At 37.1% G+C, this 24,451-nt stretch overlaps 2 protein-coding genes across 2 annotated transcripts in view; both read left to right on the forward strand.

The window, feature by feature from the left end:
• The first annotated feature begins 10,128 nt into the window (after positions 1-10,128).
• On the forward strand, positions 10,129-12,909 carry XB17329847.L (hypothetical protein LOC101731854 L homeolog). The gene is made up of 2 exons (XM_018268041.2): positions 10,129-10,506; positions 11,076-12,909. The coding sequence occupies exons 1-2, from the start codon at positions 10,144-10,146 to the stop codon at positions 11,613-11,615; spliced, it is 903 nt and encodes a 300-aa protein (XP_018123530.2). The 5' UTR covers positions 10,129-10,143; the 3' UTR covers positions 11,616-12,909.
• Positions 12,910-20,969: 8,060 nt separating this feature from the next.
• The window catches only part of arhgef39.L (Rho guanine nucleotide exchange factor 39 L homeolog), a 46,590-nt gene continuing 43,108 nt past the window's right edge, over positions 20,970-24,451 (forward strand). The window contains 1 exon segment of the mRNA NM_001089107.1: positions 20,970-21,058. Coding sequence (NP_001082576.1) covers positions 21,002-21,058 — 57 coding nt within the window. The 5' untranslated portion in view covers positions 20,970-21,001.

Consider the following 24,451-nt stretch of genomic DNA (forward strand, 5'->3'; position numbering starts at 1 on the left):
ACACGAATACTCTTACACTAATACCCTTACACTAATACTCTTACACTAATACCCCTACACGTGTAAGGGTATTAGTGTAAGGGTATTAGTGTAAGAGAATTAGTGTAAGGGTATTCTTGTAAGGGTATTAGTGTAAGGGTATTACACTAATACCCTTACACTAATACTCTTACACTAATACCCTTACACTAATACCTTTACACTAATACCCTTGCACTAATACTCTTACTCTAATACTCTTACACTAATACTCTTACTCTAATACCCTTACACTAATACCCTTACACTAATACCCTTACACTAATACTCTTACACTAATACTCTTACACTAATACCCCTACACTAATTCCCTTACACTAATACCCTTACACGATTACCCTTACACTAATACTCTTACACTAATACCCTTACACTAATACTCTTACACTTATACCCCTACACTACTGCTCTTACACTAATACCCTTACACTAGTACTCTTACACTAATACCCTTACACTAATACTCTTACACTTATACCCCTACACTACTGCTCTTACACTAATACCCTTACACTAATACTCTTACACTAATACTCTTACACTAATACCCCTACACTAATACTCTTACACGAATACCCTTACACTAATACTCTTACACTAATACCCCTACACTAATGCTCTTACACTAATACCCTTACACTAATACCCTTACACTAATACTCTTACACTAATACCCTTACACTAATACTCTTACACTAATACCCTTACACTAATGCCCTTACACTAATACTCTTACACGTATACTCTTACACTAATACACTTACACTAATACCCTTACACTAATACCCTTACACTAATACTCTTACACTAATACCGCTACACTAATGCTCTTACACTAATACCCTTACACTAATACCCTTACACTAATACCCTTATACTAATACCCTTACACTAATACTCTTACACTAATACTCTTACACTAATGCTCTTACACTATTACTCTTACACTAATACTCTTACACTAATACTCTTACACTAATACCCTTACACTAATACTCTTACACTAATACTCTTACACCAATACCCTTACACTAATACTCTTACACTTATACTCTTACACTTATACCCTTACACTAATACCCTTACACTAATACTCTTACACTAATACCCTTACACTAATACTCTTACACTTATACTCTTACACTTATACCCTTACACTAATGCCCTTACACTAGGCTTGGTCTGTATTGACATGGACTTTGTTAAATATGGACATTTGGAGTCGGTCAGTACATTAGAGATAAAGACTTGGCAGTATAAGAGTCATGTAGTATGTTCTGATAATACCCATGTGATTCATTTCAAGTCACAAGTTTTTTGTGTCACACAAATCAATCAACCAGTGATCGTTTAATTGGACAGTTGAACTACATGTTTCAGATCAACGACCCTTCCTCAGTGCTTATATAACAGTATACAGTGCTACGCTATATGTTGGCGCTATATAAATACATCTTAATAATATACAGTACACATAAGCCAACAAAAAAACCTTCCTAGCCACTATAACAGCAACAAGTGTGTCAGCTCCTCTGTATGATACAACAAGAAGAAATGCGATGGCACTCGGGACTGCAGGAAATCTTCCTATTTTTATTTCAGGCAATAACAGCCCTTTGTCCAGCATGTGCTCTCTGCTTTGAAATAAAAATTGGAAACTTTTCCTGCGGTCCCGTGTGCCATCGCATTTCTTCTTGTTGTGTGTTACTGTGAGGTGTCCGAGCCTCTCCCTTGTGCACCGGGCGTCTATTTCATGGTGCAGGTCCTGCGCTCTTCAGCTCCTCTGTAGGGCCACACACATTAGATACATATGTACAAAGTGACCTAGCGAGTGCTGCCATCAAGTGGTCTGGGCCGATACTACACCAGCTTCAGATCATATATGTATTGTCTTATCTACATCAAGCTACATTAGGGGGCCCATTTACTTAGTTCCAGTGAAGGAATAGAGGAAAAAAAGTTTGAATTTCGAATGGTCGAATATGGCTACTTCAACCATCGAATGGGCTACTTCGACCTTCGACTGCGACCTTCGACTTCGAATCGAACGATTCAACTATTCGATAGTCGAAGTACTGTCTCTTTAAAAAATTCTTCGATTTGAAGGCTTTAATCGTTCAATGGAACAAATATTACTTCGATCGTTCGATCGTAGGAATATCGGTAAATCCTTCGACTTCGATATTCGAAGTCGAAGGATTTTACTTTGACGGTCGATTATCGAGGGTTAATTAACTCTCGATATTCGACCCTAGGTAAATGTGCCCCTATAAGTCCATGTGTAATTGTGTAAAGTTTATATACTGTGCAAAATAAAAATGATTCCATATTGCAAAAAGCATTTGTATCTTTGTGCATCATTCAATCCACAAGTGTATTCAGCCTGGGAATCCTTTATATAGTCACCACCCCTGCCATTAACTGGTTCAAGTACTGACCCCTGAGACTTACACTGTGTCCTTGTGTTCCAACAAATGTTTCCCCCACGGGCACATGTGTCTTTATTGGATTCAACTTATTGATCTTTTATGTTCATTGATTGTTACTCTCCCTGGAGGTCTCTCGTATCTCACTCAAATTTGCAGAGTTTTCCTCCCAATAAATTTGTTTTCAGTTTTTCCATTGAGGAAAATTATTCAACGATCTTTCAAATAGGGTTTGATCAGTGTATTGTGTCTCTCCCAGCAGCTAAGTCCTTCTGTAATTTCTTTATCTCAGGCTGCAGATATTGTACAGTCAATAGCACAGCAACAAATCCTAATAATAATAATAATAATAATAATAATAATAATGGAAGTAGCAATGAGAAGTGACCATTGTGAGAAGTTACAATCAGACCCTACATGGCACATTAAGACACAGATTATATAATATTAATTGTCTTTCATTCAGGTACCAGAACTAAGAACAAGAGACATTTTCTCATAACAATGAATCCATGTTTTTTATTTATTGCCCAAAGTTCATTTAATCCTCATGAATCCCCAGGTGTGGGTTCCATCTTGAGGAAGATTATCTGCAGGATATTGAGACAAATATACAGGAATGACTATACAGACTAAGGGAGGTTGCACATGTTGGAAGTGATTGGATGTTGTGTAGTGTAGTTGTCCAATCCTTATACACACCTGTCCCACATGAAGAGGAAGCAATTCTTCTAATAAAACACCACAATATTAGGATTTATTATTTGTTAGAATTACTTTCCCTGGCAGGGTTGGACTGGAGCATTGGGGTCCAATGGGTTCCACACACTGGTGCACAGAACTGCATATCATTTTTTTGGGGCCAGCCAATTGGGGGAGCGGGTCTGGACCGTCCCATTCTGACCTTGTCTTAGGCAAAATCGTTTTTTTGGGCAAATACATTGCACAGCTACGGGAATAATCTTCAACGGCGTGGAGGCAGGGTGTAGTGGAACTGAAACAATAATTGGGCGCCAGTGGTTCTTACTATACCATATGATAGGTTTACACACTCAGGTGGTATAAAAAAAACCTTTTTTTAAAAAACAATTTGGCAATGACAGCAATGTTTACAAAAAAAATCCAACATACATAAGAATATTATACAGTACATACCAGCCAAAAGTTTGTATAAGGCAGAAAAGAAGCAACAAGGAGTGGATACACCTGCCACACATGAGAATGACCCCCAAGATTTAGTCACAGAAGCCTTTGTCAAGGGGATTCTAATGTGCAACAAGATCACCAAACATATAAATACCCTATTCAATTATTCACTTTCTCGCAGTATCTGAACTTCTGAGTCTGTGACGTCACATGGGCCAACGTCACTTCTGCGGATGACTCATCGTACGCGGTGACGCGGCTCCCTCCCTCTCGGAACAGTCAGACACAGCAAGAGCAGCGTGTGGAGGCTTCACTCAAACAAGGTATCTTAGCATGAAATGCAAGGCGAAAGGATAAAGCATCTTAATATACCTCTATACCAACCCGATATGTTACCACAAATTCAAAGTGCTCTATACACAAACATAAAGTGACAAATAAATAGAATAGTACATATATACATTCATATGAAAATATAGTACAATAAAGTGACATCATTATATTAATCTAAAGTGTCTGTGCATCATATTTCAGAAATGACTTTAAAGACAAAAATGTAATTCATATCAATATTGAAATAAAGTGCAACGGTGCTAATCTCAAGATCTGGACAATCCAGACGATACAGGCTCACAGTATCCATTTAAAGTGTCAGAGCCAACTCTATACGGGGTTCAGAAACATGAGTTCAATTCATCACCATTATCCTATGTAGTCTGTGAAAATAGTTAATAACTTATAAGAAAGTATTACATACAAGCATCAGACCATTTACAACACAGGCTAAGGTTGTAGATAAGAAGGATCAGAAAAATAATGAAAGTTTCCTATCCTCATTAAGTCCATTTGGAGAAAGGCAATTTAGTTTGTAAATCCAATTCAATTCCCCTTGTTTCAGGAGCAACTCTGGAAAGGCAACAGTTGACGCATAATTGAATAGGGTATTTATATATTTGCTGATCTTGTTGCACATCAACAAAGGCTTCTGTGACTAAATCTTGGGGCTCATTCTCATGTGTGGCAGGTGTATCCACTCCTTGTTGCTTCTTTTCTGCCTTATACAAACTTTTGGCTGGTATGTACTGTATAATATTCTTATGTATGTTGGATTTTTTTGTAAACATTGCTGTCATTGCCAAATTGCCAAACAGTAAAAAGTTTTTGTCTCTGAGTGTGCCAACCTAACATATGGTATAGTAGTAGAGTATTTGGTTACTCTATGTAGGGGTGATTTTGCACCTCTAAACACATTTTGCTAAATGTTTTCTTGATTGGTGTGCCCTCCATTTATCTATATATCTCGGGTTCTTTATGCTTAACCAGAGAAATACGTTTATTCAACAGAATAACCCACATAAGAGTACATAGGAATCATCAAGAACATAGAGCAACATAGGATAGCAACTACTCACAAGCTCCAGTGATCAACTACAGTAGCAACTACAGGCAAGGGAACATACACAGCAGCAACTAAAGATACACCCAGCTTTCAGCCTGTGCCCTAAAGAAACTGAGCAGCTTGGTCCCAATGGCTTTAAATGAATACTGGAGTTTTGTGTTATGTTTTGGGTAGCCGAGGATGAGTGTAGTATAACAGTGCTTTATTAGCAGAGACTCATGCAGCCATTACACAACAGTAACTTGCACTTTGAAGCTGTCAGGAAGTATTTACAGTATAAGTCTGGGCACAGTGACATCTACAGGCCATTTGTATAAACACCACATTTTGTACCTTTTTTATGAACCTTTTTGGAATTTGTGACTGATATTGTTCCCCTTCTTTACAGATAAAGTAAAGTAGAACAAATCCGCTGCCCTTTTCTACTAAGAGTGGTAAGATTAATGTTAACATTTGATATAAATGATATAAACTGACTTTATATTACTGATGCATAAATTGTACTTGCTGATGGATTATCCTGCAATTGCCTTTTTCTGGTATGTTTGTTTTTGCAGACTTTTCTAGCAGGACCTGGGAGAAATGGACTAAGAACTTAAACTATGAACTGTAATCCTGGAACTTTGAACTGGGACTTATGAATTTGGAGCCTATGAACTTGATACTGGGATTACTATTTTACCTTCACACATTTTGGTATAATATGTGTTTCACTAGGGGCGAGGCTATTTACGTATAATCCCTTTAGCAGTGGCTCATTCCAATCATTACACATGGTGCATGTGACTATTTCTATTTTTTTTTAAATATATTTTTATTCTTATTTCAGTAAAGAAAAACATTCATGTTATAAGATGACATTTAAACATAAGATAAACAAATGAACTAAAAAATCACAATAATATAAGTAACATAAACATGGATCAATATCACAAAGAATAGGCATTCAAATAGTCATAACCATAAGGCCAGAATACAATAACAAATTACAAGTTAACTAGTAGCAATGGAACAATCAAGGATCTTGTTGAGTTTAACTCATCTTTTAGGGGCCGATTCACTAGGGGTCGAATATCGAGAGTTAATTAACCCTCGATATTCGACTAGGAACTAAAATCCTTTGACTTCGAATATCGAAGTCGAAGGATTTAGCACAGATAGTTCGATCGAACGATTGAAGGATATTCCTTCGATCGAACAATTAAATCCTTTGAATCGAACGATTCGAAGGATTTAAATTCAACGATCGAAGGAATATCCTTCGATCAAAAAAACTTAGCCAAGCCTATTAGGACCTTCCACATAGACTAACATTGACTTCAGTAGCTTTTAGGTGGCGAACTAGGGGGTCGAAGTTTTTTTTAAAGAGACAGTACTTCAACTATCGAATGGTCGAATAGTCGAACGATTTTTACTTCGAATCCTTCGATAGTTGTAGTCGAAGTAGCCCATTCGATGGTCGAAGTAGCCCAAAAAAAACTTTGAAATTCGAAGTTTTTTAACTTCGAATCCTTCACTCGAAGTTAGTGAATCGGCCCCATAAAGTATGGAAGAAAATTTTCCATTTGGTTATAAACTAAAAGTTCTGTATATTTTCTACTCTATAACCAATTGCCTCATTAGTATAAAGAGTTTTTAACTCCAACAAAACCTCATTTAAAGAAGGCAAAGAGCTCTCAATCCATTTTTTAAAAATAACTCAACGAGCTGAAGCCAAAACCAGTTTTATAAATTTTGAACTATTTCTATTTAATTGTAAGTGGGATACTCTGTGGATAACACTTGAAAATGGAAACGGGTTGTGTGAATAAACGTTTTGCAGTTAATGTGCGAGTGTCGGACTCTACTACTTTCTACTTTGATACTTCAGTCTTTTATAGACAAAGGCAGAGCCACAAGTGTGAACCCAATTGGAACCGGTGCTTTTTACAAATATTACTTTACGTGGAACAGATAATAATCCTGGGACACAGCGAGTCCATTATTGAATGTTACCTACGTTTTGTGGACGCCATTTTTATGTTTGGAGTTGTGATAAAGCAAAGTTGTGTGAGTTTGTAGAAAACATGAATTAACCCTACCATCCCATTCACGCTGATTACACTGTTTATTGTGCCCATCACTTAGATGTAAAGGTTATTAACAAAGATACGACTCTTGAAATGGACCTTTTATAATAAACTTAGTGAATGTAATAATATGTTTCACAGAGGAAGGTATTGTAGGGAATTAGTGCAAACTCCTTGTTCTTATCCCTGTAAGGGCCAGAGCCTGTGTCTGTATACTGTACACTGTTACCTAGCAACCAGCTATTCAGTGATCTCAGTGCAACAGGAAGTGACACAGCAGCTAGTGAGTGGCAGGCAGGAAGAGGAAGTCACAGAGACTGGCAAAAGAAGAAAGCCTGGCATAGAGAGCCGCATGGTGGACAGAGAAAGAGGCCAGAGAGCTGAGAGGCTGCACCACATTCATTTGGATCAGGCTGGCACAGGGAAGCCACATACTGTGCCTGGAGAGACAGAGAGTGTGAGAGGAATCCAGACTGGAGGAACAACCAGCAGGAGATTCCTATCTGAGCAGGAGCTGGTAATCGCACTGTATGACTGACTGTGCTGGACTCACCTGAAGAGAGATCTAAAGTATCCAAAGAGGATTTGTGTGAGTATCCTGTTTAAAGGGACAGTACCCTAAAGAGCGCTGAAGAGAAAAAGACTGTTTATTAAAGGACATTAAAGGACTTTGCCGTTTTAGTTAGTTAGACAGCTTTGCGCAAGCAAGTTAGTTAGTAAGGCCCTATTGCCACCGGTTAGGAATGTTGCATGTACTAGTTGGCCATTTATTTTATGATAAACCGTTATTCAGTTTAATCAATACTGTGTGTGTTATTATTGTATTCCTAGTGGGGCCACCCTTAGGTGCATTCCCAGATCCCACTAGGTGGAGGCACTGTGCTAGTAAGTACCAGGTACCCAGTCTCTCCCAATTTGTCCCGTGTCATCAGGTAAGCGCCACACGTGGGGTGTAACACAGACAAAGGGGTGTCGACAGGGTTACAGTATCATAGACCAAGTAACTGACAGGTAAACCTAAGGGACAGTGCCTAAGGATAAGGAGAATCACCTCTGATGATGGAAAGCATTTGAATAGTACAATAGTGAAAAATGTGTAGTCAGGGGTTAAAGGAAGGAAACATTGGTGGATGAAGTAGTTCAAAGTAAAAGAGAGTCCTTGTAGCACCACAACAGAAGTGAATGTTTCTTTCAACTGTTCAAAGACCCTCTCAGCCTCTTCAGACCATCTACTAGGCTCTGCCCCTTTTCTGGTGAGGGCAGTGATTGGGACCCCCAGAGTAGAAACATTTTTCTTTCTTCTCTACAAAAAAGAAGCCAGTACCCACAGGGGAGGAGGAGGTCCCTTTCCAGATTTCCTTAATATACTCCTCCACGGCCTTAGAGTCAGGAGGAGAAAGAGGGTATATCCTACCCCAAGGGGAGAGGAACCAGGAATTAAATCAATAGCACAGTCATAAGGCCTATGTTGAGGGAGGTTCTCAAAAACTTTTTTAGAGAAGACATCTGAAAATGAGGAATAACAAGAAGACAAGTGTTTAATAGATGTGGCAACTAAAACATGAAATGGGTTTAGTCAAGAATTCTCACAATCTACTCCACATTGACATATCTTAATAGCAACCCAATCCATTTGAGGGTTTTGTATTTGTAAGCAAGGGAGGTCTAGAATCACAGGAGGATGGGGACAATTAATGACGTAGAAGATTTGTGATTACTCATAGACATGATAATATTATCAGACTTGGTAGACACTAAGATACACCCTATAACCTGACTGATGGGATAAGGGGTTGTATGGAAATGTTGTGTCGATGAGCAAAATTAAAACATTCCCTGCTGCCCCAGAATCCAGAAAGGCAGAATTTCTATGCAACCCATATCCCAATCTTAGAGGATCGGAATGAGAACTTTGGAAGAAAATTGTTGGGGAGAAGAAACACCATGACACAAACAGAACTCCTCAGACCTGTTTAGGTTTTGCTTTTTCCCAGTCTCTTGGGACAGGTATTATGAAAATTGCCTTTATCCCACAATACAGACATAACCCATTATGGACAAATGGGGAAAAGCCCAATTGCATCGGTTCCTCTAAAGGCCTATGGGTTGTAACTTCAGGTTTGGGTACCAATTCTGAGGGAATATTACAAGGAATAGCAGCAGGGGTTTTCTCCTGACGTCTCTCCCTATGCCTCCTATTAATTTGTACAGTGAGTTGCAGTTGGCCCCTTTAAATATTTGAATTTTGTGCTGCACATGATGATGTCATTTGTTGCGTCAAAGTACAACGACACGTGAGACTGACGCACAAACCCGGAAGAGTGGGTCACGAATGTCCCCACCGGCGAGCCCACTGCCCCATGGGTAATATTACAACTTGAGAGACATCGTACGATATCTATGTCCAACCAAAGCTGGTGACAGTCTCCTACTGAAAATCGTATGATCAGCAATACACACAGAGATATTATCGGCAGACGATAGAAATTTTCTAACCTGTCCCATCGACCAAACGACCGATCTCCGCCGGACAAAAAATGTCGGGACTCTCCACACACGGTTCGAATATCGTATGAATCCTCGATTCATACGATCAGATCTTTGCGTCTATGGCCAGCTTAAATCCGTCAGTATTTGACCAATTGCGACTATCACACGTGACCACTAGACGGCGCTGGTATCTCTGGGCACAGGGTTTGGTGGGGGGACTGGGAGGTTTTTACTGCAACACTGGAAAGTCCTTGTGGTCCCAATCAGGTAGTGCTGTGAATCGAAATAAATGAACTGATACAACTCTCCAGTGGACTCTTGTTGTTTTCATGATTTGCACAACATGTTGTGAGTCGCATGGATTAATGCAGCGCTCCTGCCACTGTCAGAGCCATAGCACATCTTCAGGCAGGGGGTCAATACAGTGGAAAGTTGCCGATTGCTCGGGAGATGTTTGTTTGAGTTTATCAGTGAACGAACTTCTTAAAACCTTATTTATAGCCCAGAGCAATGAGTCCTTTTGCTGAGAACCAAAGTTGTTTGATCACCTGCTCTACTGTTTTTGTAACATTCCATGACGTGGGCTGAACATTATATGAAAGAGCCGGCCGAGCCCAGGAGGACCCACAACCTCAACATGGGTTTAGCCACTTTGCTTCTCGCTTTGTTCCTCATCTGCCATGGGGGGGTCAGCGAGATACTTCAGAGCTTCAATGATGTTCCTCACTGCCAGAACTTCTTCCACCAAGGTCAGGAGCCCATTAGACTAGACTCGCCCAGCACAGCCCGTATATGTCAGCGACTACAAGGGGTGTATTATTATGCCACCCTGTACCACCGGGACGCCCGAGTGCCAATCTACTCCGCTTATATCCTGGAGAAATCCACCACCTCCCGACCCGACCTGTCCTCTAGCAGCTGGTACCTGGAGCCCATGGTGAGTTCCTACTAATGAGCATGTGCCTGTGGCTCCATCTCATTATACTCTGTCTTCTCAAGCCATTCATGAGCCCATTGATACATATATTCAGAGTAATGCATAGCACACCCAATTTAGAAAAAAATACTATATTTATTGCAAAAAATAACAAAAATTATAGATATTGGTGATATAGGGCTCACCAATATCTTTTTGTATAATTTTTTGTTGTGATGTTTTTTCTCTTTTTTTTGTAATACATTTTTCTAAAATGGGTGTGCTATGCATTACTCTGAATATTTGCAGCTTCACTTGGGGAGTCTCTTATGGATTAGCACCCCCTCATTTTGATTTAAGGGTGTGCACCTTCTCTCTTCATCCCATTGATACATAGACAGTATTTCTGTCCCCCCTTTTCTACATACCCCCCAACTGACTGAGCTCATGTCACACAGGGGAGGGATATTTCCCCTTTAGTATCATACAGACACAGTATTGGGGTTCCTATGAATGAGGAATGAGCTGTGTGTGTAACAATAATACACGTATAATATATTTGTTGTATTTGTCCCATTTGTGCCCTACAGTTGGCAGAACTGCCCCAGGAGAACATGCTCCAGCCGTCCCATAGTGCACTGCAGCCGGAATTAGCGCGGGTGACTGAGAGTCAAGCTGTTAATGATGATTATAGGAACTCGGGTCTCACGCGGGGGCACCTGAACCCTAGTGGGCACCACAGCAGTGAGTCTCAGCTCTCCACCTTCACTTACACCAACATGGCACCACAACAAGGAAACTTCAACAGCGGCTCTTGGAATAATTACGAGACTTTCCTAAAGGACAGTGTCCTCCCCTCCTGCTCCCAGACCCACGTTATTACGGGCGTTATACTGTCGGGGTTCAACCCCGAGGAGGGCGTGTGGCTGCGGGGGCGAGTCAATGTGCCCACATTCTTTTGGAGTGCGTTTTGCTGTGTGCGAGGAGACGGCTCCCGGCGGGCAGAGGGCCGATTGGGCAGTAACGTTGCTCCTTATGAAGTTCTCACAAAATCTGTCCCTCAGCTGGAAAGTGTCCTTAGTCAGGAGTACGGCCAGAATGTCTTACTCTTCCCTGGTGGGTGTCAGTAATTTCCATTAAATCCAAACCCCCCCCCCCATATTGAATTACTTTCTCCCATTGTTTCCCAGTGACCTCCCCTCTGAGTCATGTCCTGCAAGTCTGACCCAGGATCCACAATCAGCACATGGGCAGCGGGTCAGGCCCCTCATAAATAAAATGTCAGGGCCACAGCCTCCTTTCCATACCCCCCCCCTCCGGACCCATCACAAATCTATACAATATATATGTGTCAATTAGGACACGCCCACCTCTTAGGCAAGTGTGCAATTACACACACACTCACACGGAGCGGCTAATTTATCAAGGGTCGAGGTCAATTTTCGTATGAAAAGAAATCACATTTCAAGCTATTTTTGTCTACATCGACTAGGGAATAGTCAAAATTCGATTTGAATTTAAAAAAAAATTTGAAAATTCAAACATGGAAATTTATCATGTACTGTCTCTTTAAAAATTCGATTTCAACCACTCGCCATCTAAAACCTGCCGAATTGCTGTTTTAGCCTATGGGGGACCTCCTAGAACCTATTTGGAGTCATTTGGTGGACTTTAAAAAATCTACATTTTTTTGGGGAAAACTTTGAATCAAATTTGATCGAATGCGCTATTCGTACAATTCAAATTCGGCCGACTTAATTTCGGTTGGTCTCTTTGAATTAAAATTTTGAAGTTTTTTCAATTTGAAATTCGACCCTTGATAAATATGCCCCTAACTGTTGATCCATTTAAACATTCCCAACATCTGAATATTGATCGATTGCTCCCCATGAGCGCTACAGACCGGCCGCCAGAATTTCGAAAGGCGAAACAGCGCAGGGCTCCCCCCATAGATCAGAATGGCCTGTCAGGAATCAGTTATGGGAAAGAGCCCGAATTAAATGTCAGGAATGTTTTTGTTGATCAAATAATCCAAATGTTTAAAATGATTTCCCTTTTCTGTGTAATAATAAAATAGTCGCTTGTACTTGATCCCAACTAAGATATAATTAATCCTTATTGGAGGCAAAACCAGCCTATTGGGTTTAATTAATGTTTTATTGTTGTTTTAGTAGGGAGATCTAATTTACAGCAAGACCCCTTATCCAGAAAACCCCAGGTCCCATGTATGGTGGATAACAGGTCCTGTATTTGTTAAATCAGCAGTTTCACATTGTCCATTGTATGACATCACTAATGACCCCAGTCCTACGGAAACGAGGTTCCAAAAATGATGTTTCATCAATAGAAAGAAAAAATGATGTAATTCTGCCCCATTATGTCCATTGCAGCTTTTATTTACTAATAAAATCTCCTTTTCCTCTTGCTACTCATTCTTTTTTTTATCCAATCCGTGATCACCACATCATAACCCGGCCCAGATGTCACATCACCAGACCCACCCTCTGACATCATCCACCCACCCCCAAATCACCAGGCCCCACCCCCTGCCTGCTCTGTATAGGGGCAGAAGTTGGCAACCCTACAAATAAAGGCCTATGCCTATTGGTGGAACTGGGGGAGGTGGGGCTGTTGATGACACGTCGTGTGGGAGGGAGGAGCCTATTAGACTGACACTACTTGGCAACACTGGACCCTGAGCTGAATAAAGAAACGGATGCAAGTTGTAAAGTGTAACACTATGAGGTATAGGGGTCCTTATCTTATCACCTGTGCAGGGGACTGAAGCTTTAGTTTCCCTTTATTCCGGCAGTCCCCTAATGTTTTGAGAATCCTTATCCCAAATTAAAGGAATTCTGTTATTGGAAAAACTCAGGTAATAACGTTCCTTCGGCAGAATTAGGCACTAAAATCTTGTTATATTTCAATATGCAATCTGACAATGGAATTAGACATGTATATATATATATATAAATATGTAGATAGAGGAGTAAATAGGAGTGTATAGAGGAGTAAATAGAGCAGTAGAAGAGTAGATAGAAGAGTAGATACAAGAGTATATAGAGCTGTATATAGAGGAGTATATAGAGCTGTATATAGAGGAGTAGATAGAGGAGTAGATAGAGGAGTAGATAGAGGAGTAGATAGAGGAGTATATAGAGGACTATATAGAGGAGTAGTTAGAGGAGTATATAGAGGAGTAGATAGAGGAGTATATAGAGGAGTATATAGAGGAGTAGATAGAGGAGTAGATAGAGGACTATATAGAGGAGTAGATAGAGGAGTATATAGAGCTGTATATAGAGGAGTAGATAGAGGAGTAGATAGAGGAGTAGATAGAGGAGTATATAGAGGACTATATAGAGGAGTAGTTAGAGGAGTATATAGAGGAGTAGATAGAGGAGTAGAGCGAGGAGTAGATAGAGGAGTAGATAGAGGAGTAGATAGAGGAGTAGATAGAGGAGTATATAGAGGACTATATAGAGGAGTATGCTTAAGGAGTTATATAGAGGAGTAGATAGAGGGGTATATAGAGGGTAGATAGAGGAAGTAGATAGAGGACTAATAGGGAGTAGATAGGAGTATATAGAGCTGTATATAGAGGAGTAGATAGAGGAGTATATAGAGGAAGGTAGATAGAGGAGTAATAAGGATAGAGGAGTAGAGAAGAGAGGAGTGATAGAGGATAATAGAGGAGTATATAGAGGACTATATAGAGGACTTGATATATGAGGAGTAGATAGAGGAGTATAATAGAGGACTATATAGAGGACTATAATAGAGGAGTAGCTAAGAGGACTATTATAAGAGGACTATATAGACGAGACTATCAGCTCTAGACACGAGTAGCTAGAGGATGTAGATAGAGAGGTAGATAAGAGTAAGATAGAAGGAATAAATAGTAGAGGAGTAGATCGAGGAGTGAATAGAGGTAATAGAGAGTAGATAGAGAGTAAATAGAGATTAAGTGATAGAGGAGATAGATAGAAGGAGTATACGAGGACTATATAGAGTAGTAGTAGAGGAGTAGATGAGGAGTAATAAGGACTATATAGAGGAGTAGATAGAGGAGTAAATATAGAGGAGAGACTAGAGGAGTAAGATAGAGGAGTAGATAGAGGAGTAGCTAGAGGAGTATATGAGGACTAATTAGGAGAGTAGCTTTAGAGGAGTATAATAGAGGAGTAGATAGAGGAGTATATAGAGAGTATATAAGGGAGCTAGATAGAGGAGTAGATAGAGGACTATATAACGGATAGATAGTAGGAGCATATAGAGGAGTAGATAGAGGAAGTATATAGCGCAGGAGTACGTTATAATATAGAGGAGTAGATAAGGATGTAGCATAAGAGTAGATAGAGGAGTAGATAGAGGAGTAATAAGGAGTATATACGAGGATATATAGAGGAAGTAGATGAGGAGTAGATAGAGGAGTATATGTAAAGAGAGTATATAGAGGACTATATAGAGGAGTAGCTTAGAGACTATATAGACGAGACTTATAGAACTATATAAGCGATAGCTAGAGGAGTAGATAGGAGGAGTAGATACGAGGAGTAGATGAGGAGATAGGGACTATATGAGGGTAGATAGAGGACTAAATAGAGGAGTGATACGAGGAGTAGCTAGAGGAGTATATAGAGGCTATATAGAGGAGACTATAAGAGGAGTACTCGAGGACTATATAGAGACTAATAATAGAGACTATATAGACGAGTAGCTAGAGGAGTAGATCGAGGAGTAGATACAGGAGTAGATAGAGGACTATATAGAGACTATTAGAGGAGTAGCTAGAGGATATACTAGAGGACTATATAGAAGACTATATAGACGAGTAGCTAGAGGAGTAGATAGAGGAGTAGATAGAGGAGTAGATAGAGGAGTATATAGAGGACTATATAGAGGAGTAGATAGAGGACTAAATAGAGGAGTAGATAGAGGAGTAGCTAGAGGAGTATATAGAGGACTATATAGAGGACTATATAGAGGAGTAGCTAGAGGACTATATAGAGGACTATATAGAAGACTATATAGACGAGTAGCTAGAGGAGTAGATAGAGGAGTAGATACAGGAGTAGATAGAGGACTATATAGAGGACTATATAGAGGAGTAGCTAGAGGACTATATAGAGGACTATATAGAAGACTATATAGACGAGTAGCTAGAGGAGTAGATAGAGGAGTATATAGAGGAGTAGATAGAGGAGTAGATAGAGGAGTAGATAGAGGAGTATATAGAGGACTATATAGAGGACTATATAGACAAGTAGCTAGAGGAGTAGATAGAGGAGTATATAGAGGACTATATGAGGAGTAGATAGAGGAGTAGAACATTTCAGACTTTCCTCCTATTGACTCCAACAAGCAAGACTCCTCTATGAGCTGACTCAGACGAGGGAGGGGTGAATAGAGAACAAGGGATGAAAGAGGGGAGGAGGCGGAGTTATGAATGTTTCAATGGCAGTGAGAACATTATATATTATCAGACAGATATTGTAACATATGTACAAATATAAAGAATGGAGTGAGGTCACAGCCTCACGGATAATAAGCCACAATAATAGGGATCGTTTCATATCATATAGGAACTTATTTATATCATGTGCTGGGAAATCAGCCACTGATATATATGTCCATATACTGTATAGTGTAATAGGTACTTTATACACAACATCAGAGCTGTATCCAACTATAACTCACACAACTAGTCTTTATATGAGTGTAATGTAGTGACACAACTATATCTCACACAACTAGTCTTTATATGACTGTATTAGATGACACCACTATAACTCACAGCAACTAGTCTTTATATGAGTGTAATGTAGTGACACAACTTATTAACTCACACAACTAGTCCTTTAATGATGAGTGTAATGTAGTGACACACTAATCAACTCACACAACTAGTCCTTTATATGAGTCTAGATGTAGGTGACACAACTAATAACTCACAAACTAGTCTTATATGAATCGTAAATGTAGTGACACAATATAACTCACACAACTAGTCTTTAATATGAGTGTAATGTAGTGACACAACTATAACTCCACACAAACAGTCTTTATAGAGTGTAATGTAGTGACACAAGTATAACTCACAACAACTAGTCTTTATATGATGTAATGTAGTGACACAACTATAACTTCACACAGAACTAGCTTTATATGACTGTAAATGTGCAAGTGACACAAAAGTAAAACTCCACAACTAGTCTTTAAGTATGACTGTATGTAGTGACACAGTATAAACTCACGACAACTATCTTTATATGAGTGTAATTGAGTGACCAACTATAACTCACACAACTAGTCCTTTATTATGAGTGTAATGTAGTGACACAAGTATAACTCACCAACTAGTCTTTATATGAGTTGTAAATTGTAGTGACACAAGTATAACTCACACAACTAGTCTTTATATGATGTAATGTAGTGACACAACTATAACTCACACAACTAGTCTTTATATGACTGTAATGTAGTGACACAAGTATAACTCACACAACTAGTCTTTATATGACTGTAATGTAGTGACACAAGTATAACTCACACAACTAGTCTTTATATGAGTGTAATGTAGTGACACAACTATAACTCACACAACTAGTCTTTATATGAGTGTAATGTAGTGACACAAGTATAACTCACACAACTAGTCTTTATATGACTGTAATGTAGTGACACAAGTATAACTCACACAACTAGTCTTTATATGAGTGTAATGTAGTGACACAACTATAACTCACACAACTAGTCTTTATATGAGTGTAAGTAGTGACACAACTATAACTCACCCACTAGTCTTATAATGAGTGTAATGTAGTGACCAAAGTAAACTCAACACAACTAGTTTTATATGAGTGTAAATGGTAGTGGACAGCACCTAACTATAACTCACACAACTAGTCTTATATGAACTGTAATGTAGTGAACACAAGTATAAACTCACAACAACTAGTCTTTATATGACTGTAAATGTAGTGACACAATAACAACTATAACTCACACAACTAGTCTTTATATTGAGTGTATATGTAGGAACAACTATAAAACTCACACGCAACTAGTCTTTAATTATGAGTGTAATGTAGTGACACAACTATAACTCACTACAACTAGTCTTTATATGAGTGGTAAATGTAGTGCACAATTCACTATAACTCACACAACTAGTCTTTAAATATAGTCTAATGTAGTGATCACAAAGTATAACTCACACCATCTACGTCTTTTATTGACTGTAATGTAGTGCACAACTAAACTTCACACAATCGTCTTTATATGGATGTAATGTAGTGACACAACTATAACTCACACACTATCTTTATATGTATGTAATGTAGTGACACAACTATAACTACACAACTAGTCTTTATATGAGGTAATGTTGTGACACACCTATAACTCAACACAACTAGTCTTTATATGAACTGTATGTAAGTGAGCACAACTATAACTCACAGATGTGGCAACTAGTCTTTATATGATGTAATGTAGTGACATCAACTATAACTCACACAACTAGTCTTTTATATGACTGTAATGTAGTGACATCAGTATACATCTCACACAACTAGTTCCTTTTAATGACTGTAATGTAGACACACTTAACTCAACACAACTAGTTCTTTATATGAGTGTAATGTAAGTGACACAACTATAACTCACACAATAGTCGTTATATAGTGTAATGTAAGTGACACAACTATAACTGCACATAACACACTAGTTCTTTATATGACTGTAAATGTTAGTGACACAAGTATAACTTTCACACTAACTAGTTCTTAATATGATGTAAATGTAGTGACACCAACTATAACTCACACAACTAGTCCTTTATTAGAGTGTATGTAGTGACACAACTATAACTCACAACAACTAGTCTTTATATGAGTGTAATGTTAGTGAACACAACTATAACTCACACAACTAGTCTTTAATATGTGGTAATGTAGTGACACAACTATAACTCACAAACTAGTCTTTATATGACTGTAATGTAGTGACACCAACTATAAAACTTCACACAAACTATCTTTATATGAGTAAAATGTAAGTGACACAACTATAACTCACACAACTAGTTCTTATATTGATGTAATGTGTGCACAACTGATAACTCACACAACTAGTCTTTTATATGACTGTAATGTAGTGACACAAGTATATACTTACAAACTAAGTCTTTATAAGACTGTAATGTAGTGACACAACTGAACACAACTATAACTCACACAACTAGTCCTTTAAATATGAAGTGTAATGTAGTGACACAAGTATAACTCACACAACAGTCTTTATATGACTGTAAATGTAGTGACACAACTATAACTCAACAACAACTAGTCTTTATATGAGTGTAATGTAGTGACACAAGTAATATACTCAACAACTAGTCTTATATGAATGTAAATGTAGTGACAAGTATAACTCAATCGAACAACTAGTGCTTTATATTGACCTGTAATGTAAGTGACACAACTATAGACTCACAACAACTATCCTTTATATGAAGTGTAATGTAGTGACACAAGTATAACTCACACAACTAGTCTTTTATGTGTAATGTAGTGACACAACTATTCTCACACAAGCTAGTACTTTATATGATGTAATGTAGTGACACAACTATAACTCACACAACAGTCTTTAATATGAGTGTAAGTGTAGTGACACATACTTATAACTCCATCACAACTAGTTTTATAATGACTGTAAATGTAAGTGACCACAATTTTATAAACTCACCAACTAGTCCTTATATGATAGTAATGTAGTGACAGCAACTATAGACTCACACCAACTAGTCTTTATATGAGTGTAATGTAGTGACACAACTATAACTCACACAACTAGTCTTTATATGATGTAATGTAGTGACACAACTATAACTCACACAACTAGTCTTTATATGAGTGTAATGTAGTGACACAACTATAACTCACACAACTAGTCTTTATATGAGTGTAATGTAGTGACACAACTATAACTCACACAACTAGTCTTTATATGAGTGTAATGTAGTGACACAACTATAACTCACACAACTGAGTCTTATATGAGTGTAATGTAGTGACACAACTATAACTCACACAACTAGTCTTTATATGAGTGTAATGTAGTGACACAACTATAACTCACACAACTAGTCTTTATAGAGTGTAATGTAGTGACACAACTATAACTCACACAACTAGTCTTTTATATGAGTGTAATGTAGTGACACAACTATAAACTCACACAACTAGTCTTTATATGAGTGTAATGTAGTGACACAACTATAACTCACACAACTAGTCTTTATATGAGTGTAATGTAGTGACAACAATATAACTCACACAACTAGTCTTTATATGAGTGTAATGTAGTGACACAACTATAACTCACACAACTAGTCTTTTATATGATTGTAATGTAGTGACACAACTATAACTCACAGCAACTAGTCTTTATATGAGTGTAATGTAGTGACACAACTATAACTCACACAACTAGTCTTTATATGAGTGTAATGTAGTGACACAACTATATACTCACACAACTAGTCTTTATATGAGGTAATGTAGTGACACAACTATAACTCACACAACTAGTCTTTATATGAGTGTAATGTAGTGACACAACTATAACTCACACAACTAGTCTTTATATGAGTGTAATGTAGTGACACAACTATAACTCACACAACTAGTCTTTATATGAGTGTAATGTAGTGACACAACTATAACTCACACAACTAGTCTTTATATGAGTGTAATGTAGTGACACAACATAAACTCACACGAACTAGCTTTATATGACTGTATGTAGTGACACAACTATAACTCACACAACTAAGTTTTATATGAGTGTAATGTAGTGACACAACTATAACTCAACACAACTAATACTGTTAATAATGAGTGTAAAGTGTAGTGAAACAACTAATACACTGACACACTAGTCTTTATAATGAGTGTAATGTAGGACCAAACTATAACGTCACACAAACTAAGTCTTTATATGATGTAATTGTAGTGACACAACCTATAACATCACACAACTAGTCTTAATTGATGTATAATGTAGTGACACAACTATAACTCACACAACTAGTCTTTATATGATGTAATGTAGTGACACAACTATAACTCACACAACTAGTCTTTATATGATGTAATGTAGTGACACAACTATAAGGGCAGGAATATAAATGACGTTACAATGAAGTCTATGGAGACTAAACTCTGGGCATCAGAATCCCTCGGAGGGTCACGTGTCACTGGCCAACCAGTAATGATCGTGTTTAGCAGCTGTACGTCATGTACGTCACTGTGAGTATGAGACACAAATACAGGGGGCGGGTACAAGTCAGATTTTAGCAATTACCTCTTCCTGCTACTGAAGAGAAATCACAGCTGCCCACCAACAATATGGCTGACTCCCTTATGTGCAGAGACACCTCCGAATGTGCAGGAAGTGAGACTTGTATGGCCTGTCTTAAGCATGTGACTAGTCATGTGATCTGCTGATGTCACATTCCAGCCCCAGCACATGGGAACTTCTACTTCCTGTACCTGGAGAGCAGGTAAATTCTTTCATTAATATTATTATACATTATATCACTTGTAAGTGCGCCTAGAATTCTCTTTCTACACTCACTGTGTATTCACTGACTGGATATATTTATATATATAGTTAGTGAGAGACACAGAGGGGCTCATTTTTCAACACTGGGCAAGTGTACTCATGGGCAGTAACCCATGGCAACCAATCAGATTGCTGCATTCATTGTTTTACTTGAGGCTGGTTTCAAAAAGCAAATCACTGATTGGTTTCTATAGGTAACTGCCCATGGGCAAATGTGCCCAGTGTTGATAAATGAGCCCCAGTGAGTGTAGAGTGAGATATAAACCCAGAACTATATATAACTCAGGCTCCAGTGATCCCAGGTGTGTTCAGACTGAGAGAGAGAGAGAGAGAGAGAGAGAGAAAGAGACAGACAGACAGAGAGAGAGATACACAGTAGAAATATATATATATATATATACACACACACCAACTACATGACATATATATATATATATATTCACACAACTAACAGTGACATATATATATATAGCTATACACACAGTCACGAAACTTACATGACATATATATATATATATACACACACCAACTACATGACATATATATAATATATTATCACACACACACAGCCAACTAGCATGACAATATGATATATATAAGATACACACGACCCCAACTACATGCACATAATTATATATATACACACATCACACACCAACTCATGACATATATATATATATATACACACACAGCCACCAACTACATGACATATATATATATATCACACACACACACACCAAACTACAATGACATATATGATATATATATGCACAACACTCACTTACAATGAATATATATATATAATATAATAACACACACAGCCAACTACATGACATATTTATATTATATATATACACACACACACCAAAACTAACTGGACAATATATAATATATACAACACACACCAACTACAATGACATATATATATATATACCACACACACCCACACAACTACATGACATATATATATATAGTATACACACACACACACCAAACATACATGACATATATATATATACTAATACACACACACACACCAACTTACATGACATATATATATAATATATATACAGCACCAAACTTACATAACATTATATATATATATACACACACCAACCAGTGACATATATTATAGTATATACCACACACACACCAACTACATGACATATATATATATATATACGCACACAGATACCAAACTACATGACTATATATATATATACACACACACAACACCAACTACATGACTATATATATATATATACACACACACATACAAACTACAATGACATATATATATAATATACACACATCCAACTACATGACAATATATTTATATATATACACACACACAACCAACTACATGACATATAATATATATATATACACACACCACCAACTAATGACATATATATATATATACACACACACACAACAACAACACATGACAATTATTATATATATCAAACACACAGGTTACAACTACATGACATCATATACATATATATACACACCAATACACACACCAACTACATGACATATTATAATATATACACACAGAACCAAACATACATATTATATAGTATATACACACAACCAAACTACATGACCTATATATATAATATACACACACACACACCAACTACATGACATAAATATATATATATACACCACACCAACTACAATGACAGTATATAATATATAACTACACACACACACACCATACATGAAAAAATATATATATTTTAAATATACACCACACACCAACTAATGACATATATATATATATAATACAACACCAAACTACATGAATATATAATTATATATAATCACACACACGCAACATACATAACAATATTATAATATATATAACACACACACCACACTACATGACATATATAATATATAATATACACACACACACACCCAACTACATGACATATATATATATATACCACAGAATGACACACACACACACCAACTTACAAATGACATATAATTAATATATACACACACACACACCACTACATGACATATAATTATATAGTATATACACACACACCACTACATACATATATATATATATATACACACACACGCAACTACATGAACATATATATAGATATACAACACACACACACCAACTACATGACATATATATATATATATACAAACACACTCAGAATCAACTACATGACATATATATATATTATAGTACACACACCAACTCATGACATATATATATATATATACACACACACACCAACTACATGAATATATATATATATATATAAATACACACACACCAATAAATGACATATATATATATATATACACACACACACCACCAACTATACTGACATATATATATATTTACCACATCACACACACCAACTGACAGTGACGATATATATAGTATATATATAAACACCACCAACTACATGACATATAATATTATATTATACCACACACACCAACTACATGACAATATATATATAGTATATATACACACACAACCCAACTACATGGACAATATATATATTAACACACAGCCAACTACATGACATATATATAATAATATACACACACACACACCAACTAACATGACATATGATTTATATACACAACACACACACAACTAATGACTATATATATATAATAATCATATATATCACACACACAACCCACTACAATGAAATATACCAACTACATGAACAAATATAAATATATATACACACACCAACTACATGACATATAATATATATATAACACCACACGACCACACCCAACTACATGACATAATATATATAATATACACACCACACCAACTACATGACATATATATATATATACACACACACAAACCAAACTACATTACATAAATATATATATATACACACACTGACACCAACTACATTGACATATATTATATATATGTACACACACCAACTACATGACATTATATATATATATATACACACACACACCAAACTACATGACAATATATATAATAATATATACACACACACCAACTTACATGACATAATAAATAATATACACAAACACACACGACACCAAACTACCATTGACATATATATATATATATAACACACACACCAACTACATGTGAACATAGGATATATATATATACACACCACACACAACCCAACTACATTGACATATTAGATATATATAATACACCACCAACTACATGACATATATATATATATATACACCACACCAAAACTACATGACATATAATATATATACACCACACACCACACCAAACTACATTGAACATATATATATAATAATACACACACACCAACTA

This window comes from Xenopus laevis, chromosome 1L (assembly GCF_017654675.1).
Source record: "Xenopus laevis strain J_2021 chromosome 1L, Xenopus_laevis_v10.1, whole genome shotgun sequence".
NCBI lineage: Eukaryota > Metazoa > Chordata > Amphibia > Anura > Pipidae > Xenopus > Xenopus laevis.

Excerpts from the sequence above, each read along its gene's own strand:
- XB17329847.L (XM_018268041.2), top strand. The coding sequence starts at position 10,144 with ATGACGTGGGCTGAACATTATATGAAAGAGCCGGCCGAGCCCAGGAGG. Across the intron at positions 10,507-11,075 it reads GCTGGTACCTGGAGCCCATG|TTGGCAGAACTGCCCCAGGA; the intron begins GTGAGTTCCTAC and ends TGTGCCCTACAG.